Source organism: Odontesthes bonariensis, chromosome 16, assembly GCF_027942865.1.
Source record: "Odontesthes bonariensis isolate fOdoBon6 chromosome 16, fOdoBon6.hap1, whole genome shotgun sequence".
Taxonomy (NCBI): domain Eukaryota; kingdom Metazoa; phylum Chordata; class Actinopteri; order Atheriniformes; family Atherinopsidae; genus Odontesthes; species Odontesthes bonariensis.
Genome location: NC_134521.1, coordinates 35453533 through 35473656, shown reverse-complemented (window position 1 = coordinate 35473656; position 20124 = coordinate 35453533). Strand labels below are relative to the sequence as shown.

General features: G+C 42.5%; 1 protein-coding gene and 2 non-coding genes across 3 annotated transcripts; 1 reads left to right on the top strand and 2 right to left on the bottom strand.

The window, feature by feature from the left end:
• Nucleotides 1–1418: 1418 nt before the first annotated feature.
• On the top strand, nt 1419–2417 carry LOC142401402 (otoferlin-like). The gene is made up of 4 exons (XM_075486795.1): nt 1419–1430; nt 1489–1616; nt 1872–2042; nt 2270–2417. Exons 1-4 carry the CDS (start codon nt 1419–1421, stop codon nt 2415–2417), a joined length of 459 nt encoding a protein of 152 aa, XP_075342910.1.
• A 7066-nt stretch (nt 2418–9483) lies between these two features.
• On the bottom strand, nt 9484–9556 carry trnar-acg (transfer RNA arginine (anticodon ACG)). Its single transcript has one exon. It is a non-coding gene; the product is annotated as a tRNA-Arg (tRNA).
• A 114-nt stretch (nt 9557–9670) lies between these two features.
• On the bottom strand, nt 9671–9759 carry trnay-gua (transfer RNA tyrosine (anticodon GUA)). Its single transcript is given in 2 exon segments — nt 9671–9706; nt 9723–9759. It is a non-coding gene; the product is annotated as a tRNA-Tyr (tRNA).
• Nucleotides 9760–20124: the final 10365 nt, after the last annotated feature.

Sequence of the window (20124 nt, the reverse complement as noted above, 5' to 3'; positions counted from 1 at the left end):
AAAATAAAAAGTTATTCAACTTCCTGTCCCGCCCCATCAAAACACATGAGAACTCGTGCACGTAGACGTGCACGCCAGATGCGCTTACACGACTCCTCATTCATCAACTCACCTGTCATTTGCGATCATGGAAGACACAGTAAGTAGACTAGCCCGTAATGAAGTTCAATAGTCCAGATAAATAAGCGTGGGGACGAGCCTACCTTGTATCGCGCGTGCACAATCGGTGATTGACAGGCAGCAGAGCCCAGCTCGTAAACCTGATTGGTTACCTTTTACCGGTCCGGTCTGCAATTTTGTAAACAAACCTGCTGGCTTTGGAGGGACCTAGCGGGACATATAGGGGACCTAGAGAACTCATTTTTTTTTGTATTGGGGTATTTAATGTACTACTTTCAGAATCCCCGGACAGTTCCAGGCATTATGCTTGAAAAAGAGTTGCAGACTGCAGCTTTAAAGGTAGAGAGAGTCTCTGCTTCCCGGACATTTACAGGCAGCTGGTTCCACAGAGAGGGGTTTGATAACTGAAGGCTCTGCCTCCCATTCTACTTTTAGAAACTCTGGGAACCTCGAGTAAACCTGCAGTTTGGGAGTAAAGTGCTCTGTTAGGAAAATATCTTACAATGAGATCTTTAAGATATGATGGAGCTCGGTCATTAAGAGCTTTATATGTAAGGAGAAGAATCTTAAATTCTATTCTGAATTTAACAGGGAGCCAATGAAGAGAAGCTAAAACTGGAGAAATATGATCTCTCCTGTTAGTTCTCATCAGAACTCTGGCTGCAGCATTTTGAATCAGCTGAAAGCTTTTCAGAGAATTTGTGGGAAAGCCCAATAATAAAGAATTACAGTAGTCCAATCTTGCAGGAACAAATGCATTTACTAGTTTTTCTGCATCACTCTGAGACAGGATGTTCCTGATTTGGGCAGTATTACTAAGTATCTTTGTTACTCACCCAATGTTTGCCTGTCTCATTAGCCCACAACATTACCAAAACATACTTTTTGTCTTGGCCGGCTTATGAAGGTGTACAACAAGGAGCTTGAGGGGTAATATGGCAACTTTGAAGATTGGCTTCATTCGTTCAGCTTGTACAGAGGAAAGGCTGGAGATGATGACGAACACGCTCTGGATGATGACAGGATTGTTGGCAGATTCAAGGTGAGAGGTCACCATGTCAAAATATTCAAAACCATGCACTGGCGAACAGAAAATATGTAAAACAAGTTTGTTTGTGTTTTTTTCTGTAACCCAGGGATCTTTGTGCATGTACAAGCTACCTCTGTCTGAGGAGATCACAAGAGAAGCAGGATTTGATCCTAATATGGGGATGTTCCAGAGCATTCCACACAATGACCCAATCAACGTACTTGTTCGTGTCTATGTGGTCAGGGTGGGTGATATTCTCAATGTAAAAATGTATTCCATTGTAAAAAAATAATAAGATTGCACTTTTAGAATCAATATTTTCTCTCACTTCTTCTCAGGCGAGAGACCTCCATCCTGCTGATATCAATGGGAAGGCTGATCCATACGTTGTCATTAAACTGGGCAAGTCAGAGGTCAAGGACAAAGAGAACTACATCTCTAAGCAGCTCAATCCTGTATTTGGCAAGTGAGTTAAGAGGAAGCTACTCTTTATAATCAAATAAGTGTGATATATTTGTGCAAGTAATACTTGTATTATCTTTGGAAGTGGTGTTCGCTGCCGTTCTGACATGAAGTTTACAATAAATCACAATAATCAAATCTGGAGAAACAGCAGTCATCCAAAAAGTTGTGTCTTTTTATGCAGCAATATTTTTGAATGCATCTGAATCTATTGCACATTTGGAATAATTCAGTTAATGGTCTGCTTGTCTGTATTTAGATCATTTGACATTGAGGCCACGTTCCCCATGGAGTCCATGCTAACAGTGTCAGTGTACAAATGGGATCTGGTCGGCACTGATGACCTGATCGGAGAGACAAAGATCGACTTGGAGAATCGATTCTACAGCAAATTCAGAGCCACATGTGGCATCTCATCCAACTACTCTGTGTAAGCAGCAAGGCATCTCATCCTTTCAAAGTTATTGGCTTGGTTATGTCGCCACAAGAACCTAAACCTTTGCCTTTAGTATTGCTTGGAATTTAGGATCCACTGTAAATAGAATAATGATAGTAATAGAAAAAAATAAATGAATGTTACAGTCTTGTCATCTCAAAAGCCTCTAGTTTGACAGCAATTAGTTTACAGTTTTGTAACATATCTTTTGTTGATGTTAGCCATGGATACAATGTTTGGCGGGACCCTATGAAGCCAAATCAGATCTTGGCAAAGCTCTGTATGGAAGGCAAGATCGATGGACCTCATTATGGACCAGGAGGCAAAGTCAAGGTGGCAAATCGAATCTTTATGGGACAAACAGGATGAAAATGGTATGACTACAGTTTTACAACTGTGAGATCTCATAATGTCCTGCATCACTATTTTATGGTCAAAGTAGCGACAAAGTATTGTGTGTTGTACTAATGATTAGTAGACACAGATTTTAAAATAGCAATCATATATTTTATCTTCCCTAAATTACTTGTTTTTCTTTTCTTTTTCCACTCAATTTCCTCCCTTTCTGTTCATATTGATCCACGAGGTCTGAAGAGGCAGACTGAGGAGCACTTAGCCCTAACAGTGTTGAACCACTGGGAGGAGATTCCCAGAGTTGGCTGCAAGCTCGTTCCTGAACATGTGGAGACCAGACCCCTGCTGAACCCTGACAAACCCGGGATCGAACAGGTAAGGAAGAGCCACCATGTCTCGAGTCAAATAAAGGGAGCATTTTGTAATGTAATGTAATTAATTTAATGACCACACAACCAAGCTGGTGGAATTTGTTTACAGTGCAGCTCTTTGTACAGGTTCCAACATAACATTGAACATATAGTATGACATACATACAAACAGACATATCATAGCTGCATTTTTTTTTTATCCCTCAAAGGGTCGCATTGAGATGTGGGTGGACATGTTTCATATGGATATGCCTGCTCCTGGTCCTGCGATTGACATATCTCCACGGAAACCAAAGAGGTAGATCCAGATGGCAGAACTTTACTTACCAAGTACCAAGAAAATTATTCTCTTTAATTATGGGAAATAATTAACCAAAGTAAAATCCTGCAAAAAAGACTTTTATTCACTGCTTATAAAGTGTCCAAACCTTTTTCAACAGAATGTGTAGTTTTATTTCCAGGTTAAATTATGGTGAGTCGAGTTTGACGAGTTCAAATCAAACATAGATCCTTATACATATTTTCAGTCAAATATAAGTGCAACTATGTATATGTATGTGTTCCTTCCTCCTCCCCCCTTACCAGATATGAGCTCAGAGTGATTATTTGGAATACTGACGAAGTAATACTGGAGGACGATGATTACTTCACTGGGGAAAAGTCCAGTGACATATTTGTCAGGGGGTAGGTACAGCGGGACGAGGCAGCCAAGCCTCATCCTGTGGGTGTGAGCTGTGTGTGGATTTTTTATTTTTTTGCAGTTAACCATTTCTTTTGTTTGTTTTGTTTCCATTTTTTCTGTGTGCGTGTTTGTGTTTGTGTTTATGGTGTGTCTCCTGTCTCTCGTCCTTTCTCTCTTCTCCGGTCAATGATCTGCTGGTGTCTAGCTTTGAGCTTCGTGTTATTATTTGGAACACTGATGACGTAATTCTAGAGGACGATGCTTTCATGACAGGAGAGAAGATGTCTGACATCTATGTCAGGGGGTAAACTCACGATACCATCGCATGGCTCGTACAAATTCTTTGCTATCCCCTTCCTGAAGCCCTTGAATCATTTCTTTGTGACATTTCCTGTTTTAACTTTTCATCCAGCACGAAACCTTGCTTGTCTTAACCACTTCTATCAGCACGCTGGAAACAAAAGCTTCATGAAAAACTAGCACAGTCAGGACCAAACCACATGAATAACTTGAGATTAGTAAAATTTTAGATATTAATACGTTTTGCTTTCATGAAGACAACAATTTAACATGCCTAAACACCAAAAGTACAACACAACATGTAACGTAAATAAATGATAAATTTATGCAGCTTTTAGATGGCTTGGCAGTTTTAATTGTACCTGGTCTCTTATGCTTGTGATTGTGTTTTACCTCAGTAAAATTCCCATTTTCATTTTGCATTGCAAATTATCCATCAGAATTTCATGTATGATGAAATTCCTATACTCAAGCATCTTTTTAAGGTTATGTGTATTTTTTAAATGTACAATTTAACCATGCAACAAATAAGAACTAATGCTAACATTTCAAGTACCCCCTTGATGAATTCCTAATATCTAGGCTACTGGCTCCTTTCGGCATTGGGGGAAATATTTGAAACTGCAGCCAATACATACTCCATAATATAAACCAGCTTGTTGTTAACTTTACATATTTGCTCTTTAATACCAATCAGGCTTCATACAAATGGTTTAAAAGAGCTTTAAAAAAAAACATATTGAGCTAAAAGATGCTCCAAAATTGCAAAGAACATGTGTCAAATATTTGCTGCACATTGAACTAAAGTGGTTTGGTCCTGTATAGCAGTTGCAATGAGGCGTTCCTTATGAATCAAAACTTTTCAGATATGTAAAAAAGAAAGACTCGTGCATGGGAGCATATTGTACTGTACACACACCAAACACTTTATTTGGAGCACCACACATACTGGGCAGCTTTTCCTGTGCCCTCAGAAAAGCTCTAGTTCAGGGCTGGGGATGGAGACACTATGGAGGCATAGGTGTGAAGCCGATTTGATAAAAGCTTTGTATTCAATTATTTTTGAGCATTTTTCTGAGCCGTTGATCATGGCAGACTCAGATGTCTGTTTCTGGCTGATAGTTAAGAGTAGTTGTTGGTCACTATTAGAAAATATCAAAGAGCCAGAGGGGAGAGGGGAGGGGTCTTCCTGCACCCCTGTTGCCTGGTTGCTGCCTGGGGCGGGGGGGCCAGGAGGAGGAGTTGTCCTGCTGGTTCAGGGTCTGTGGTTGCTGGGGGGCTGCTGGCCCCCGGATGTGCCCGCTACGCCACACTCCAGCGGAGGTGGGGGATGGATGCATGTGCTGTGCGAGTGTTTGTGGATGTGTGTTTTTTTCTTTCTTTATTTTTTCTTTATGTATGTATTTATTTATTATTATTATTATTATTATTATTTTGTTTTATTTTTTTTTTTTTTGGTGGCGCTCGGGCTCGCGGGGGCCGGTTCTGGCGCGCGGCCCATGTCTGGGTGGCGGGGGCCTGGCAGGGCTGGTAGGCTGCCGCCTCTGGTCGCCGGGGGGGCTCTGCCCGATGCTTGTGGGGGCTCTGTCCGGGAGCTTCCTCTGCTGTCTTCTGGGGGATGCGTGGTCGTCCCTATGGTGGGCTTCCCGGGTTCTGTGCTCCTTGGGGGCTGTTGGTGGCCTGGGTCTGGGAGCCCTCTCGGCCTGCTTCTGATTGCTGGGGGGGGGGGGATTGTGACACTATACACTGATATTTAAGCATGGTTATTATGTGGGACCATCTATGTGTATTGCATGTTCATGCACACACACTCACACTCACATTCATTAGCCCAGTAGCATGCTCACTATGCTCACTAAGCAGTTGTTGTGCTGTCTTGTGGTTTAAGGTCACCTGTGTATCATATGCCCCCTACCCCCTACCCGAACCAGGGTTTGAATCCCATTCCCGCTTATCTTACCTCTTTTATTTCTCCCCCTACCCGAACCAGGGTTTGCATCCCCACCCCGCTGTGACTGGTGTGCAGTTGGTGAGAGGCTGAGGTAGCTTGTGGCTGTAAAAAGATGGTTGTTGTGGTGTGAGGAGCAGATCTATATAGGGAGTATAGGGAATTACTCACTGAGTCTGGTCCTTTATTTTATTATTTATTTTTTCGTTAGCACAAGTTTCTTGTGTTTACCTTAAATAGGGATGGCTCAGGTAATCCTGAAACATCCCATAGTTAAGCTGCTATAGGCCTAGACTGCTGGGGGGCCTCATCTGTCACACCTTTCCTCACTTTACTCTCTTTATGTATATGTGATATTATTGTGGTCATTAACTCGTGTTTCCCTGTTCCAACAGATATCCTTTGAATGGTGTTACAGTGCCGCCGTCGCTGCGGCCCTCCCCCCCCCCTTTCTGTCTTCTCAAACCCCAGCTGGTGGAGGCGGATGGCCACCCTTCCTGAGTCTGGTTCTGCCAGAGGTTTTTTCCTGTTAAAAGGGAGTCGTTTCTCTCCACAGTCGCCTCAGGCACGCTCAGGCCGGGAGATTGGACCGAAAAACAAAAAGTTTTCAGTGCAATCTGTTGGTTTCCTTAGCTAGGAAATTGTTTTTGAATTGGCTCTATATGAACGAATTGGATTATTTTATGAATTATGATTATTATTAATTAATTGAATTCCAATTGGCTAGAATTGGACTTACTATCTAAGTGCCTTGAGATGACATTTGTTGTATTTGGCGCTATATAAATAAAAATGAATTGAATTGAATTGAATATGAGATTGCTGCTGCTTGTGTTTTTTTGTTTGTGTGTTTGTTCTCTGCTTGTCTGCTTACAGGTGCTCCTGGTGCTTCTAAGGTTGGATTCCCCACAAAAGCCGTGAATCGTCTTCAGTTTTGTTTTTACAGGTGTAGCAGCTGGTTGTCGGATTTTTCATTGTTTTTTATGTTTGTCTCTTCATGTTTCTGTTCTTTTTTTCTCTTCTTCGCTTTCCCTCTCTCTCTGTCCCCCGGTCCGGTTCGGCACTATTATCATATCATGTTAAATATTGTAACAAAAATAAATAAATAAAAATGAGGAGTTGATGGGCGTCAAGGGGAGCTTTACATTCATAAAGCTTCCCTTGGCATAGCAAATGTGTTTAGCATAAACGATATTCAGATTACAATTCTGCTGCCATAATGCTGGACAGGACAAGGAAAAAAAAAAAAAAAAAAAAGGGTAGTTGTTGGTGTTACCAAAGACTTTCTGTTCTGTTCCATCATCAAGGTGTTTCCATCTGCAGAGCCGCTGCTACCACACAGAGTTAACTCTAATATCTGTGATGTGTGGGAATTAGGAGCTCAGACAAGTCTTATAGTTTTAATCAAAATCGATGAGATCATCATTTTCGATGTTAACAATAACATTTTATACACTGTACTGGTAGGTGCAAATGTGTGTCCCTAATAAAGTGCTTAGTGATGGTAAGCATGCCTGACAGAGCTCCATTGTTATTCCATAGCCTGGATTGCGCTTGCTTTAGTTTATAATGTAGTGTTGTTAGTATTTTTGCTGCCTCTTCCACTCTGCATTTCTTAAGGCTGAGTTATACTTCTTTTAACTGCCCTTGCGCTTGCGTCTTGCACGTATGTTAATGGCTCGAGACGTTTATACTTATTTTTGCTTCGTCGGCGGTTGCGTGTGCTGCGTGGCGATTCACCGCCAGGACAGTAGGTGGAGTAGCGGGTTTTTTCAATGACAAGCCTACTACGATGAAAGGAAATTCACCGCCAGGAGCTCTTTGGCAAGTCTCTCTTCCATAGATTCATGCTTCTTCTTCTTCTTCTTGTAAATAGCCGGTATTTTGTCAGATTTTCAACACCTTGGGGGTCTAAACGACTACTTTCTCGCCTGAAAATGTTTCAAATGTTGCTAAAGTTATATATTTACAGAGTTTAGCCTATAGCTTAAGGGAAATCAGCTTTTCAGGCCGGCTGATTTCGACTCTGGCAGGAGTGAAGTGCACTGTGTGTAAACGCTCTGCATAATGTCAGATCGATCAAGTAGTAATGTGTTGACCATGAAGGCCAGCCACATTACACTCTCCACAGACTTCACGGCTGAGAGAGTTGTCCTTCTTCTCCTCCTCCTCGCTGTCTCTCTTGTTACTTGTTACCTTCACGCACCCTCGTTCATCCCCCCGTAAGCATCGGGTCGCTGTGACCCGACGAGACGTGGGTGTAAATTACTGGGGAAACACTTAGTAATTTTAGTAGTTTCCTTATCCCTTGTGCTATCCTCCGGGTCGAGATGACCCGGCGGCGGTCCAGCCCCAGGGGAAGATGGGGGGGCGTTTTAAAAATCGACCTCTGTGTAAGAACACTACCCACCTACCGCCACCTGGGAAGAAACACCGCCACCTACCGTCACCTGAGTGTGAAAACAAATTGAGTTTGTTTCGGGCACCCTCTGCTGCTTCCTGCCAGTAGGTGTCAGTGTTGGGCTTCGTTTGCGGGAAACGTGAGTTTCCATTAGTTTCCATTAAAGGCAGCCCCGGGAGAAGGAAGAAAGAAAGGTTGGGGGGGGGCGTTTTAAAAATCGACTTCTGTGTAACCCCAGGGGAAGAACAGTGCCACCTGGGAAGAAACACCGCCACCTACCGTCACCTGAGTGTGAAAACAAATTGAGTTTGTTTCTGGCACCCTCTGCTGCTTCCTGCCAGTAGGTGTCAGTGTTGGGCTTCGTTTGCGGGAGCCGTGAGTTTCCATTAGTTTCCATTAAGAAATCTAAGTTGAAAGTGGGATCTTTTTTCAGCGATGCAACCAATTTGGGTCGGGGGGTTGCCGTGACCCGGATTGGAACCAGAGTTACTGCGACCACAACGCAGAGTACTAACCACTATACGATCACGGCCGGTTGTGGGTTTTTTTCAATTCAATTCAATTCAATTCATTTTTATTTATATAGCGCCAAATACAACAAATGTCATCTCAAGGCACTTAGATAGTAAGTCCAATTCAAGCCAATTGGAATTCAATTAATTAATAATAATCATAATTCATAAAATAATCCAATTCGTTCATATAGAGCCAATTCAAAAACAATTTCCTAGCTAAGAAAACCAACAGATTGCACTGAAAACTTTTTGTTTATCGGTCCAATCTCCCGGCCTGAGCGTGCCTGAGGCGACTGTGGAGAGAAACGACTCCCTTTTAACAGGAAGAAACCTCTGGCAGAACCAGACTCAGGAAGGGTGGCCATCCGCCTCCACCAGCTGGGGTTTGAGAAGACAGAAAGGGGGGGAGGGCCGCGGCGGCACTGTAACACCATTCAAAGGATATCTGTTGGAACAGGGAAACACGAGTTAATGACCACAATAATATCACATATACATAAAGAGAGTAAAGTGAGGAAAGGTGTGACAGATGAGGCCCCCCAGCAGTCTAGGCCTATAGCAGCTTTTCGTGTGTGGCTTTGATGTGATCCGAAACACCTTGGTATCCCAAGGATAGCATATAGCTCTGCGGCATGTGGCTGGCAGGCATGTTTTTTTTTTGTGTTTGGAGCAAAATCATTGACAGCAGAGATAAAGAGGAAGACGAGCTTTCCTTACGGTGTGGGGTCAGCCACATGTGTTGCAAGACGACACACTGTGCGGTATCTTTGGGGCGTAAGTGAGCTGGGATACCCAGGGAGTAGAAGGTTTAAAGCCATCCTGTTCTATAGCAGTGGGAGAAGTGAGAGACTAAAACCAGTGTGCCGAGCTAGCCAGGAGTTGAACCTAGAATCTTCTGATCCGTAGTCAGACGCGTTATCCATTGTGCCACTAGCCCTTAGCAAATCTGACAGAGAGTGGTAGAGTCTTTCGTAAAATAGCATATTCCAAAAGCTTTGAAAGGATTGACGGAGTTGGCCAAAAGAGCCTCTGTACACAAAAGCTTGGCACACCCTTCGAGCCGGAATTGAACCAGCGACCTAAAGATAACTGTTGTTGGGCACCTACAGTCCTCCGCTCTACCAACTGAGCTATCGAAGGGAGCAAAGCCCACATCCTTTTCATGAATCCTGTATGAATGCATGTAACGAGGCTTAAGCTGCGTATCATGGGACACCTGCAGCTCTCTGCTGTACCAAATGAGTTATGGAAGGGAGCCAGGGGCTTGGGCCTGTTTATCAGTTAAATACACACAAAAAGTGATGAGAAACCATCACTTTCAGATGCGTTTCAGATCAAATCAGCCTCAGTTTCTATCAGGCATTTAGTGGTTACAAAAACATATCTGGCATCTATCTGGGAAAGTCTCCACATCGTCCAACACAGATGTTGATCCTCAATATACCCTCACATTGTCCAGCGCAAAAGTCCAGCCTTTTTGTTTTGGTTCTTTTTTGTCAGGTCTATCCATCCATTCATTTGGCACACGATTTTCATCTTCTGTTGTTAGGTTGTTTATACTATGGGCGTGGCGGTGTGCGAAAACCCAACTTTTAGAAGAGCTAAAAAACATTAAAAAGGCACTATTTCTCATTGGGGCCTGTTTGATACTTTGACCCCTTTTATGCTCTTTAAATGGGCAGACCTTCTGCATTTGTGCTGTTGGATTCTTTCAGACCTTTGATATGGGACAGAGGCCTGTAGACAAAATCTTTTTTTAAAAAGTTTAAGAAATCTAAGTTGAAGGTGGGATCTTTTTTCAGCAATGCAAAAAATTTGGGTCGGGTGTTGCAGTGACCCAGGTTTGGAATCAGGGTTACTGCAAACACAACGCAGAGTACTAACCACTATACGATCAAGGCCATTTCTATAAAATGGCAATAACAAACGAACCATATTCATTGATCAAATACTGCAACTTAACATCCAAGATTCTACATACTGTGTTTTCAAGCATGCTAAATTTGATTTCAAATGGAGATGGCGTGTTAAAATTACAGTTATTCTAATATGTATGATTTCTGCCGCATTCCCAAATGTGTGCAGGACTTTGCGTTTGTGGAGTAACCAGAGACGGTCAAATAGGACTAAGAAAATCTTTGGAGTAACCATGGGTACGAGCGGACATGGCGGAAATTGATTATAAGCCTAAAAGTCTGTTTATTAACACAGACTTATAACATGGTTAATTAAGTTAAGTTGTGATCTTGTGTAAGAAATATGTAAGAATATGTATGTATGTATGTGAGCTTTGTGTGTACCCATGGAGTGAACTGAACGTACAATCTTGTGGATCATTCCCAGTAGCTGTGAGTGAGAAATGCACAGTACGCCCTTAATCTCCATTCTCTGTTAACTCGTTTTTAATTGGTTCAAAGTTTGGTCATTGAGTATCACCTGTACTAATTGGTTGGACATGAGAGGAAGAGAAGAGAAGAGAGAGAAGGACCACGAGGGGAAGCAGACGGAGAAGGAAAGAGAATTGATTGAGTCAGCAACGAGAGGTTGAAGAAAACTGAAATAACCAAGTAAAGTAATTGGTGAAGTGAGTCAGTCACAACATTCAGCGCATTAAGGTGAGCCGGAGTTTGCGGACGTCAGTGAAGGACATAAGGTGCTTCAACGAGAAGGTTAGCAACTGTAGATGCCTGGCCATCTTCTACCTGTGGGTGAGGACGAGGCCTAAAGACCTTCTGCACAGCTGTGTTCCTGTTAGCCAACGAGGAAAAACCAGCCGGGAAGTATTCAGTTGCAGCACAGTGAGTTGTTTCGCTTTGGAGCAACCGGGATTTGTTGCAACGCACTGTGGAGAACGATCAGGCCTGCAACGTTTTCAGCCACGTGGTAACTCTGAGTGAGTGAGTGAGTGAATGCGTGTGTGAGTGGGGCCCATGCATAACGTACTGTGTGTTGATAGACTGTACATTGTAAAAGTTCATATAGTAAGTGTATATAAGGTTTCTTTTCTTTATTAATTTTGGCAGAAAGAAGTGTTTTATTGGGGTTGACACTTAAAGTGGTTAAGGTAAAAAGGGATTTTGTTCTTACTGGGAAGGGTTAAAGGAACAGTTCACTATTTAAGACCTTGAGTCCCAGTTCCAGCTTGTTTATCAAGAATAAGAAATGAGGAGACCATTTTCACAACAATAGCTCATTTCTATCCATTTTGGCTGTTTTCGCTGGTCCATCCTGCTGCTACAGACAGGGTTCCATTGGGCACTCTGTTCAATGTCCTTAAAACAATACTAATGTTAATTTTAAAGAAAAGGTCAACTCACCGGGTGGTTAGTGGTATTAAAAAAAAAAAATGTTGGCGCATTTTATGGTTTTCCATCCGTGTAATCCGTGTTCTTTGCTGTTCAGGAACTATTTTTCATGCTAAATCACGACGCACGTAAACATCCGCTCTATATTTGAGTCTGAGGCTCCAGCCCTGGCGCAGTGATCTGACAGTGAAAGTGAAAAGTCTTCCAAACGGAATACAATTGGATTACAAAATGCTAAATAAAGCAAGAAATAACTTTTATTTCGCAACGCAATTTTTTTTGGGACACACAGGAACATCCACTAACCCGGTGAGTTGACCTTTTCTTTAAAATTAACATTAGTATTGTTTTAAGGACATTGAACAGAGTGCCCAATGGAACCCTGTCTGTAGCAGCAGGATGGACCAGCGAAAACAGCCAAAATGGATAGAAATGAGCTATTGTTGTGAAAATGGTCTCCTCATTTCTTATTCTTGATAAACAAGCTGGAACTGGGACTCAAGGTCTTAAATAGTGAACTGTTCCTTTTACTTTTTGTTTATTAAAACTAAGTATTCTTATTATTTTCAAAGCAGTTGTCTGGAGTCATTTATTTTGAATATAGTGTTAAAATTGGCTTTGTTCTTAGACATTATGAATGAAATAAGTCTCAGTACTTTTCCATGATGACCTCTTGCAGTTTGGGGGGGCTGCTAAAAACTTGCTACTGCTAAAACAGATGTGACACAATACAGAAGATTACATTCCTACCTCAGTTATTTGACTGAATTAGTTGAAATGATAAAATCACTTCAAAAGGGGGATTGTTAAAATTGGCTTAGTTCTTAGACATTATGAATGAAATAGTCTCAGTACTTTTCCATGATGACCTAAAGTGACCCAGGAATAGGAAGACAAAACAATTGGGAAAGCAAGGGCAGATTCACACACACACATTGTTTTGGGCTGATCCAGAGAATATGACGAAGCATGTTGAACCTACTCATGTCCAATCATACTCGGTCGAATGTGAGTCCAACCTATGAGGCTATAAATACAAATGATACCCGGAAATCGTGGCTCTGTCTGACGGATTCCTGCGAGAGTTCTGTCATACTGAGACCAGCGCTGAAATACTGCACTTGTGGCCATCCATTAAAGACTTCATTTTCACTTGAATTACTCCGGTCCGTTCTTGAGCTTCCAACTAAAAGAACCGAATCTAACAATAGTTTGGTTGTAAAGGTAAATATTATTATATCTTCCTGTTACCAGAAGAACCCAAACCACCCCTTCGGTCTTTATAAGTTGGGCAGACAGGTTATAGAGTGGTGGGGTGCTACATCAGTTAAACAAACACAAAAAGTGATGAGAAACCATCAGTTTCAGATGCGTTTCAGATCAAATCAGCCTCAGTTTCTATCATGCATTTAGTGGTTACAAAAACATATCTGGCATCTATCTGGGAAAGTCTCCACATCGTCCAACACAGATGTTGATCCTCAATATACCCTCACATTGTCCAGCGCAAAAGTCCAACCTTTTTGTTTTGGTTCTTTTTTTGTCAGGTCTATCCATCCATTCATTTGGCACACGATTTTCATCTTCTGTTGTTAGGTTGTTTATACTATGGGCGTGGCGGTGTGCGAAAACCCTCCCTTTAGAAGAGCAAAAAAACACATTCATTAAAAAGCACTATTTCTCATTGGGGCCTGTTTGATACTTTGACCCCTTTTATGCTCTTTAAATGGGCAGACCTTCTGCATTTGTGCTGTTTGATTCTTTCAGACCTTTGATACGGGACAGAGGCCTGTAGACAAATTTTTTTTTTTTTTAAAGTTTAAGAAATCTAAGTTGAAGGTGGGATCTTTTTTCAGCAATGCAAACAATTTGGGTCGGGGGGTTGCCGTGACCCGGATTGGAACCGGGGTTGCTGCGACCACAACGCAGAGTACTAACCACTATACGATCACTGCTGGTTGTGGGTTTTTGTCGTGTGTGGCTTTGATGTGATCCGAAACACCTTGGTATCCCAAGGATAGCATATGTAGCTCTGCGGCATGTGGCTGGCAGGCATGTTTTTTTTTTTGTGTTTGGAGCAAAATCATTGACAGCAGAGATAAAGAGGAAGACGAGCTTTCCTTACGGTGTGGGGTCAGCCACATGTGTTGCAAGACGACACACTGTGCGGTATCTTTGGGGCGTAAGTGAGCTGGGATACCCAGGGAGTAGAAGGTTTAAAGCCATCCTGTTCTATAGCAGTGGGAGAAGTGAGAGACTAAAACCAGCTTGCCGAGCTAGCCAGGAGTCAAACCTAGAATCTTCTGATCCATAGTCAGATGCATTATCCATTGCGCCACTAGCCCGTACAAATCTGCTAGAGAGTGGTACAGTCTATAGTAAAATAGCATATTCCAAAAGCTTTGAAAGGATTGACGGAGGTGGCCAAAAGAGCCTTTGTACACAAAAGCTTGGCACATCCTTCGAGCCGGAATTGAACCAGCGTCCTAAGGAGAACTGTTGTTGGGCACCTACTAGGGGTGCGCGATCTGACGATATAAAATCGTGACTGGCGAGGAAGAGTGGAGAATCGCAGGCGATCTACCAAATTAGAGAAACCGTATAGATCGCCTTTGCCAATCAGCGCAATTTTTTTTTTTTTTTAATGCTGGTTCCCGCCGACGCAGGTCGTCCTTAACCTAACCGACCAATCATAGCGAACTGTGCGTCGTGCACCATCCACAGCACATCCATAGCGGCGCATGGGAGAAACTCACGGCCAGCAGCAGCACTCTCGGGTCGGATGAGGAAACCGCTAGCTCGTAAGCTAACTACGGTGCAAGAGAAAAGGGATGCACCGCGATCGTGACAAACATTACACAGCTGAAAAGTATTCCTTTAGGGCGCTCTGGTGATGGCAGTGCGTGACTGTGGCTGCAGTAAATGAACATGGCATGCAGCGTTGCTCATCTGTTGCTAAATGGCATCATGACGAGGCTTAAGATGCGTATCATGGGACACCTGCAGTTCTCTGCTGTACCAAATGAGTTATGGAAGGGAGCCAGGGGCTTGGGCCTGTTTATCAGTTAAATACACACAAAAAGTGATGAAAAACCATCACTTTCAGATCAAATCAGCCTCAGTTTCTATCATGAATTTAGTGGTTACAAAAACATATCTGGCATCTATCTGGGAAAGTCTCCACATCGTCCAACACAGATGTTGATCCTCAATATACCCTCACATTGTCCAGCGCAAAAGTCCAGCCTTTTTGTTTTGGTTCTTTTTTGTCAGGTCTATCCATCCATTCATTTGGCACACGATTTTCATCTTCTGTTGTTAGGTTGTTTCTACCTGTTCTATAGCTGTGGGAGAAGTGAGAGACTAAAACCAGCGTGCCTAGCTAGCCAGCAGTTGAGAATCTTCTGATCTGTAGTCAGACGCGTTATCCATTGCGCCACTAGACCTTAGCAAATCTGCTAGAGAGTGGTACAGTCTTTCGTAAAACAGCATATTTCAAAAGCTTTGAAAGGAAAGGAAAAGCTCGTCTTCCTCTTTATCTCTGCTGTCAATGATTTTGCTCCAAACACACAAAAAAAACCATGCCTGCCAGCCACATGCCGCAGAGCTACATATGCTATCCTTGGGATACAAAGGTGTTTCGGATCACATCAAAGCCACACACGACAAAACCCCACAACCAGCCGTGATCGTATAGTGGTTAGTACTCTGCGTTGTGGTCGCAGCAACCCAGGTTCAAATTCAGGGGGGTATTCCTAGAAGCTGGCTTAGCGGAAAGCCTGGCTTATTTCACTACTTCTGGCTAAATTTAGCGAGAGTTCCGTTCCATAAAGGTGGCTTATTTGAACGCCCGCTGAGTAACCATGGTAATTTATGCTGCTGAACTAGCCTGGTCCCGGGCAGGCTAAATTTGAAGCTTAGCTTAGCTGCAACTCAAAAAATGTCCGACCGGCTGAAACCGACTCCGGAAAGAAATGTTCACCTAGAATTCTGCGCTCCCGCAACTCAAAACAATGTGTTGTCTAAAAAACGAAACAAAAACTGTGGTTATCATATCACCACTTTCACTGTCTCGAAAAATCAATCAGTCGGTGCCAGTGCAACTAAAGAAACGCAACTATACACACGTATTGAACATGAAATTAAATGAGAGAGAACATGGTATTCATTAAAACTAATCAATACCTAACAAACATCTGATCTACACCCACGTAGGACCAGACTCAGAAACATGGGGGACAGGTAATAATGTTAATGATACAAATTATTTGTACAGTCAAGGACTGTACAAACAAGATATTAGATAAAACGCAGGAATTAAAACATCTTACCATATTAAAAATATGACCTCTGTCCTTTCAGGCTGCTGCTCCACATTTACAGTAGCCGATAATGTAAAACAACCTGCTGGCTGAAGTATTTGCATTAAGTTCATCATCTCCCTCAGGCTTCCCTAATGTTATCGGTGCACTACACTGTACCCAAGTACGCATCCAAGGCAAGGCAATGTGTAGAGCACAATTCGTACACAAGGCAATTCAAAGTGCTTTACAGCTACATAAAATCACAAGAAGGCAATAAAATCATTCCAAAAAACAAAAAAATTATTAATTAATTAATTTAAAAGAGTGCAGATAAAATACTTTCAGGTGTCATATGCACATCTAAATAGAACTGTTTTCAGTCTGGATTTAAACATTGTCACATTGTCCAGGCCCCTGCTGGACCTGTGGAGGCTGACTATGTAAACCGAACATTTTTCCATATCCTAAATGTACAGGTACACTTGGGGATAATTGTCCATAGACTCTGAACTGGATTTCTCATTTTGAAAAATACCACATCAACCCCTTTGAGTAATGCTGAGCAATGTTACATTTATGCCCTGTGAAACCTCATCATTGACTCCTATCCTCCGAGCATACAGATGATCTGTGATGGAGGTCATTTCATTTCCAACATTGAGGCTAAATGGCCGGGATCAGTTCATGATTCTAGGATCTTCCGAGCATCCTCACTGGCACAGAAGTTTGCACAAGGCGCAAGAATTTTACTTACCCGAAGGAGTGTACTTTTGAAGTAAGGTGTAGCATAGGCAGAATTTTGGTAATGTAATGAGAGGTCAGGTGTAGAGGTCATCTTAAGGAATTTAAAGTGCTCGTCATACTTTATTATAAATAGCCATATAAGGCACATATTGCATCAAATTGCCAAGTCTTAACACATGTATATCCATCCAACATTTCTCTTATTCTGCAGGAGAGTTCAATGGTGTCCTGCTTGGGGACAGAGGCTATGCATGCTGGCCGTACCTCCTCACGCCATATCCTGATCCAGGAACAAGGGCATGCACATGCACATGCATATTTTATACATTTTGTCTTGTGGACAACTTTTCAGGCTGAAGTCTGAGTCCCTGGAGCTTCCGGTGCCTGAAAGGACTCAGTTTCTCCTGACACAGTGAGGACCTATATACAGGGACACATATTTCCATTGATCCTTATTGTTGTGACCTTTGAGTTAGAACTTCTTTTCATAATTTAGCATTGACACAGTAGCAGTTTAAGTCAGAGCAAGTGTAAGAAGGCTAAATGGACAGAGATGATTTATAACTTTCCACACGTTAGGTCATGGCACCCCACTGTGAATATAAATGGAAAAAACACATTTCTAACACGTTGCATGAACCGCACAATAATGACAAGTTTGACTTCAAGTTGTGTTGAATTGTTTAATTATTATTACATGTTTCTCAAGCTGTGGAGAGAAAACAGAATTAAATACAGTTCACAACACAAAATTCTCCTTTATCTGAATTTATACTAACATCCATCTCCAGTTTCATAATCTCTAGCTTGATCTTTTTTATTTTCAGTTTCTTGTATTCCATATCTAGTTTGGTGCTCTCTTTATTGGACAAACACATTTCTTCAAAGGCTACTTAACACTCTGAAATATTTTCCTGTACTTTACCATCACTTGCTGCCAGGTACGCTTTTGGCTGTAAAGATAGCTCCTGTTGAGATGTAACAGTGAAAAATAATATGTGGGTCACACACAGGATAATATAGTCACAAAGTATGATGATGTGTGTCGATTATTGGGTTATTAATAAACTGCAGAGCCAGTATATTTGTGCAGTACATCTCATACAGAGACAATTCAGCATGCTTTATGTAAACACATTATAACACCAAGAGGAGAGCATAAATACATGAGGACAGTAAAATGAATGTCAATGGTATGAAACTTTCATAACTTACGCATTTAGTCTGTCTGCAGTTGTTTGCCATGCTGTTTCTTCGCTTTATTGATCGCAGCTGTATTACCATTTCTGGTGATGACACTTTTAAAATCCTCATACAGCTCCATCAGCATTATTTGTTCAACTGCCGAAAAAATAACAGCTCTTGTCTTGCTCTCCTTTTCACACAGATCTCCATTTTTCCACCATCCACTCGTCAGGGCTTCTTACGTTCCTCGTGCACTCGCACTAAGCTAGGCTATGTAAGCCTCGCTTGGATTAGCCTCACCGAGATGCAGCTAAAATATCTTCGAGGAACAACTTGAGGCTTAATTGGGAGATGGCGCTAGTTCAAGCGACGCTTTCCGGCTATAGCCTGGCTTACTTTATCTATCTTTATCTTTCATGGCAACCCCCCGACCGAAATTGTTTGCATCGCTGAAAAAAGATCCCACCTTCAACTTAGATTTCTTAAACTTTAAAAAAAAAAAATTTGTCTACAGGCCTCTGTCCCGTATCAAAGGTCTGAAAGAATCAAACAGCACAAATGCAGAAGGTCTGCCCATTTAAAGAGCATAAAAGGGGTCAAAGTATCAAACAGGCCCCAATGAGAAATAGAGCCTTTTTAATGAGTGGCAAGGCCGCATATGCTATGTGTTCTTTAGCTCTTCTAAAGGGAGGGTTTTCGCACACCGCCACGCCCATAGTATAAACAACCTAACAACAGAAGATGAAAATCGTGTGCCAAATGAATGGATGGATAGACCTGACAAAAAAAGAACCAAAACAAAAAGGCTGGACTTTTGCGCTGGACAATGTGAGGGTATATTGAGGATCAACATCTGTGTTGGACGATGTGGAAACTTTCCCAGATAGATGCAAGATATGTTTTTGTAACGACTAAATGCATGATAGAAACTGAGGTTGATTTGATCTGAATTGGGCTTGGGAATGCCAAATGATGAACCAATAACCATCTCCAAAACACCGGGTGCATTGGGGTTATCTGGTGGCTGCACAGGTGCAAAGGGCTGCTGCGGATAGTAGTGTTGGACAGCAGGAGCGGGATGTGGTTAAGGAGGAGGCTGCCAATATCTGGGTGCACTGTACACTGTCGTGATGGGGCAGGTGCAATCTGGATCGGCTGGACTGGAACCGCAGAGACTGCTGGTGGCACTAGTGAGGTAGTGGGTTTTGAGTAGTTATCATGTTGAACGGAGGCACTGGTTGTGCAGGCGGGGCCATTGATGAGGCAGCACCTGTGCCCTGAACTTGAGATGGAGGGGTCATCAGAGATGGAATGTGTGAAGCAGATGGATCCTGTGCCATCATAGTGGGACTGGGACACATGTGGATTCTCTCTCGATGAGGAAAGCTAATGGACTGAGGCATATCTGCAGCATATTGATGTGAGCGATATGTGGGGAATATAGCTTCCTTAAGGATGAGGAGTTAGACTTACACTGTCCATTTCAGCCTCCAGCTCTCTCATTAAGTGTCTCATAGTCTGCCAGTGTGCCTCTAGGAGCTGAAGTCTATTATCAGGGCTCTCATAGGACTGATATGTGGGTCCTGGATAGGGAAGGAATCCTACCTTTTCGGGTGGTGCTACATATGTTGACGTCGTCGTCATGGTGGGATGAAGGGGTTGAAGGGAGTAGCCAAGTTGGTAGTCCTCCAGATGTCCGGGAATGCGTCGCATCCTGCTGGGACGGGGACTCCGTGGCGGCTGTCCATCATAATATCCTCTACCAGTAGCCATGGCAGCATCGTGTGGAAATCTGGCTCGACGGACCACTTGTAAATGATCTTTTGGATGCTGGTGTACACAGTCTGGCCTTAGTCTTCTGTCAGAAAAACTGCAGCGACTCCAGAGGTTTCTTTTACCCTTCTTTATTGCGTTAGTGTAGTTTGGAACAGTGTACAGTGTATCTGTTGTAATTTCCTGAAGCATGC

What these genes read in the sequence shown, in the direction of transcription:
- LOC142401402 (XM_075486795.1), top strand. An exon ending in CTCAATCCTGTATTTGGCAA is followed by an intron (nt 1,617 to 1,871) that starts GTGAGTTAAGAG and finishes GTCTGTATTTAG; the next exon opens with ATCATTTGACATTGAGGCCA. An exon ending in ATCTCATCCAACTACTCTGT is followed by an intron (nt 2,043 to 2,269) that starts GTAAGCAGCAAG and finishes TGTTGATGTTAG; the next exon opens with CCATGGATACAATGTTTGGC.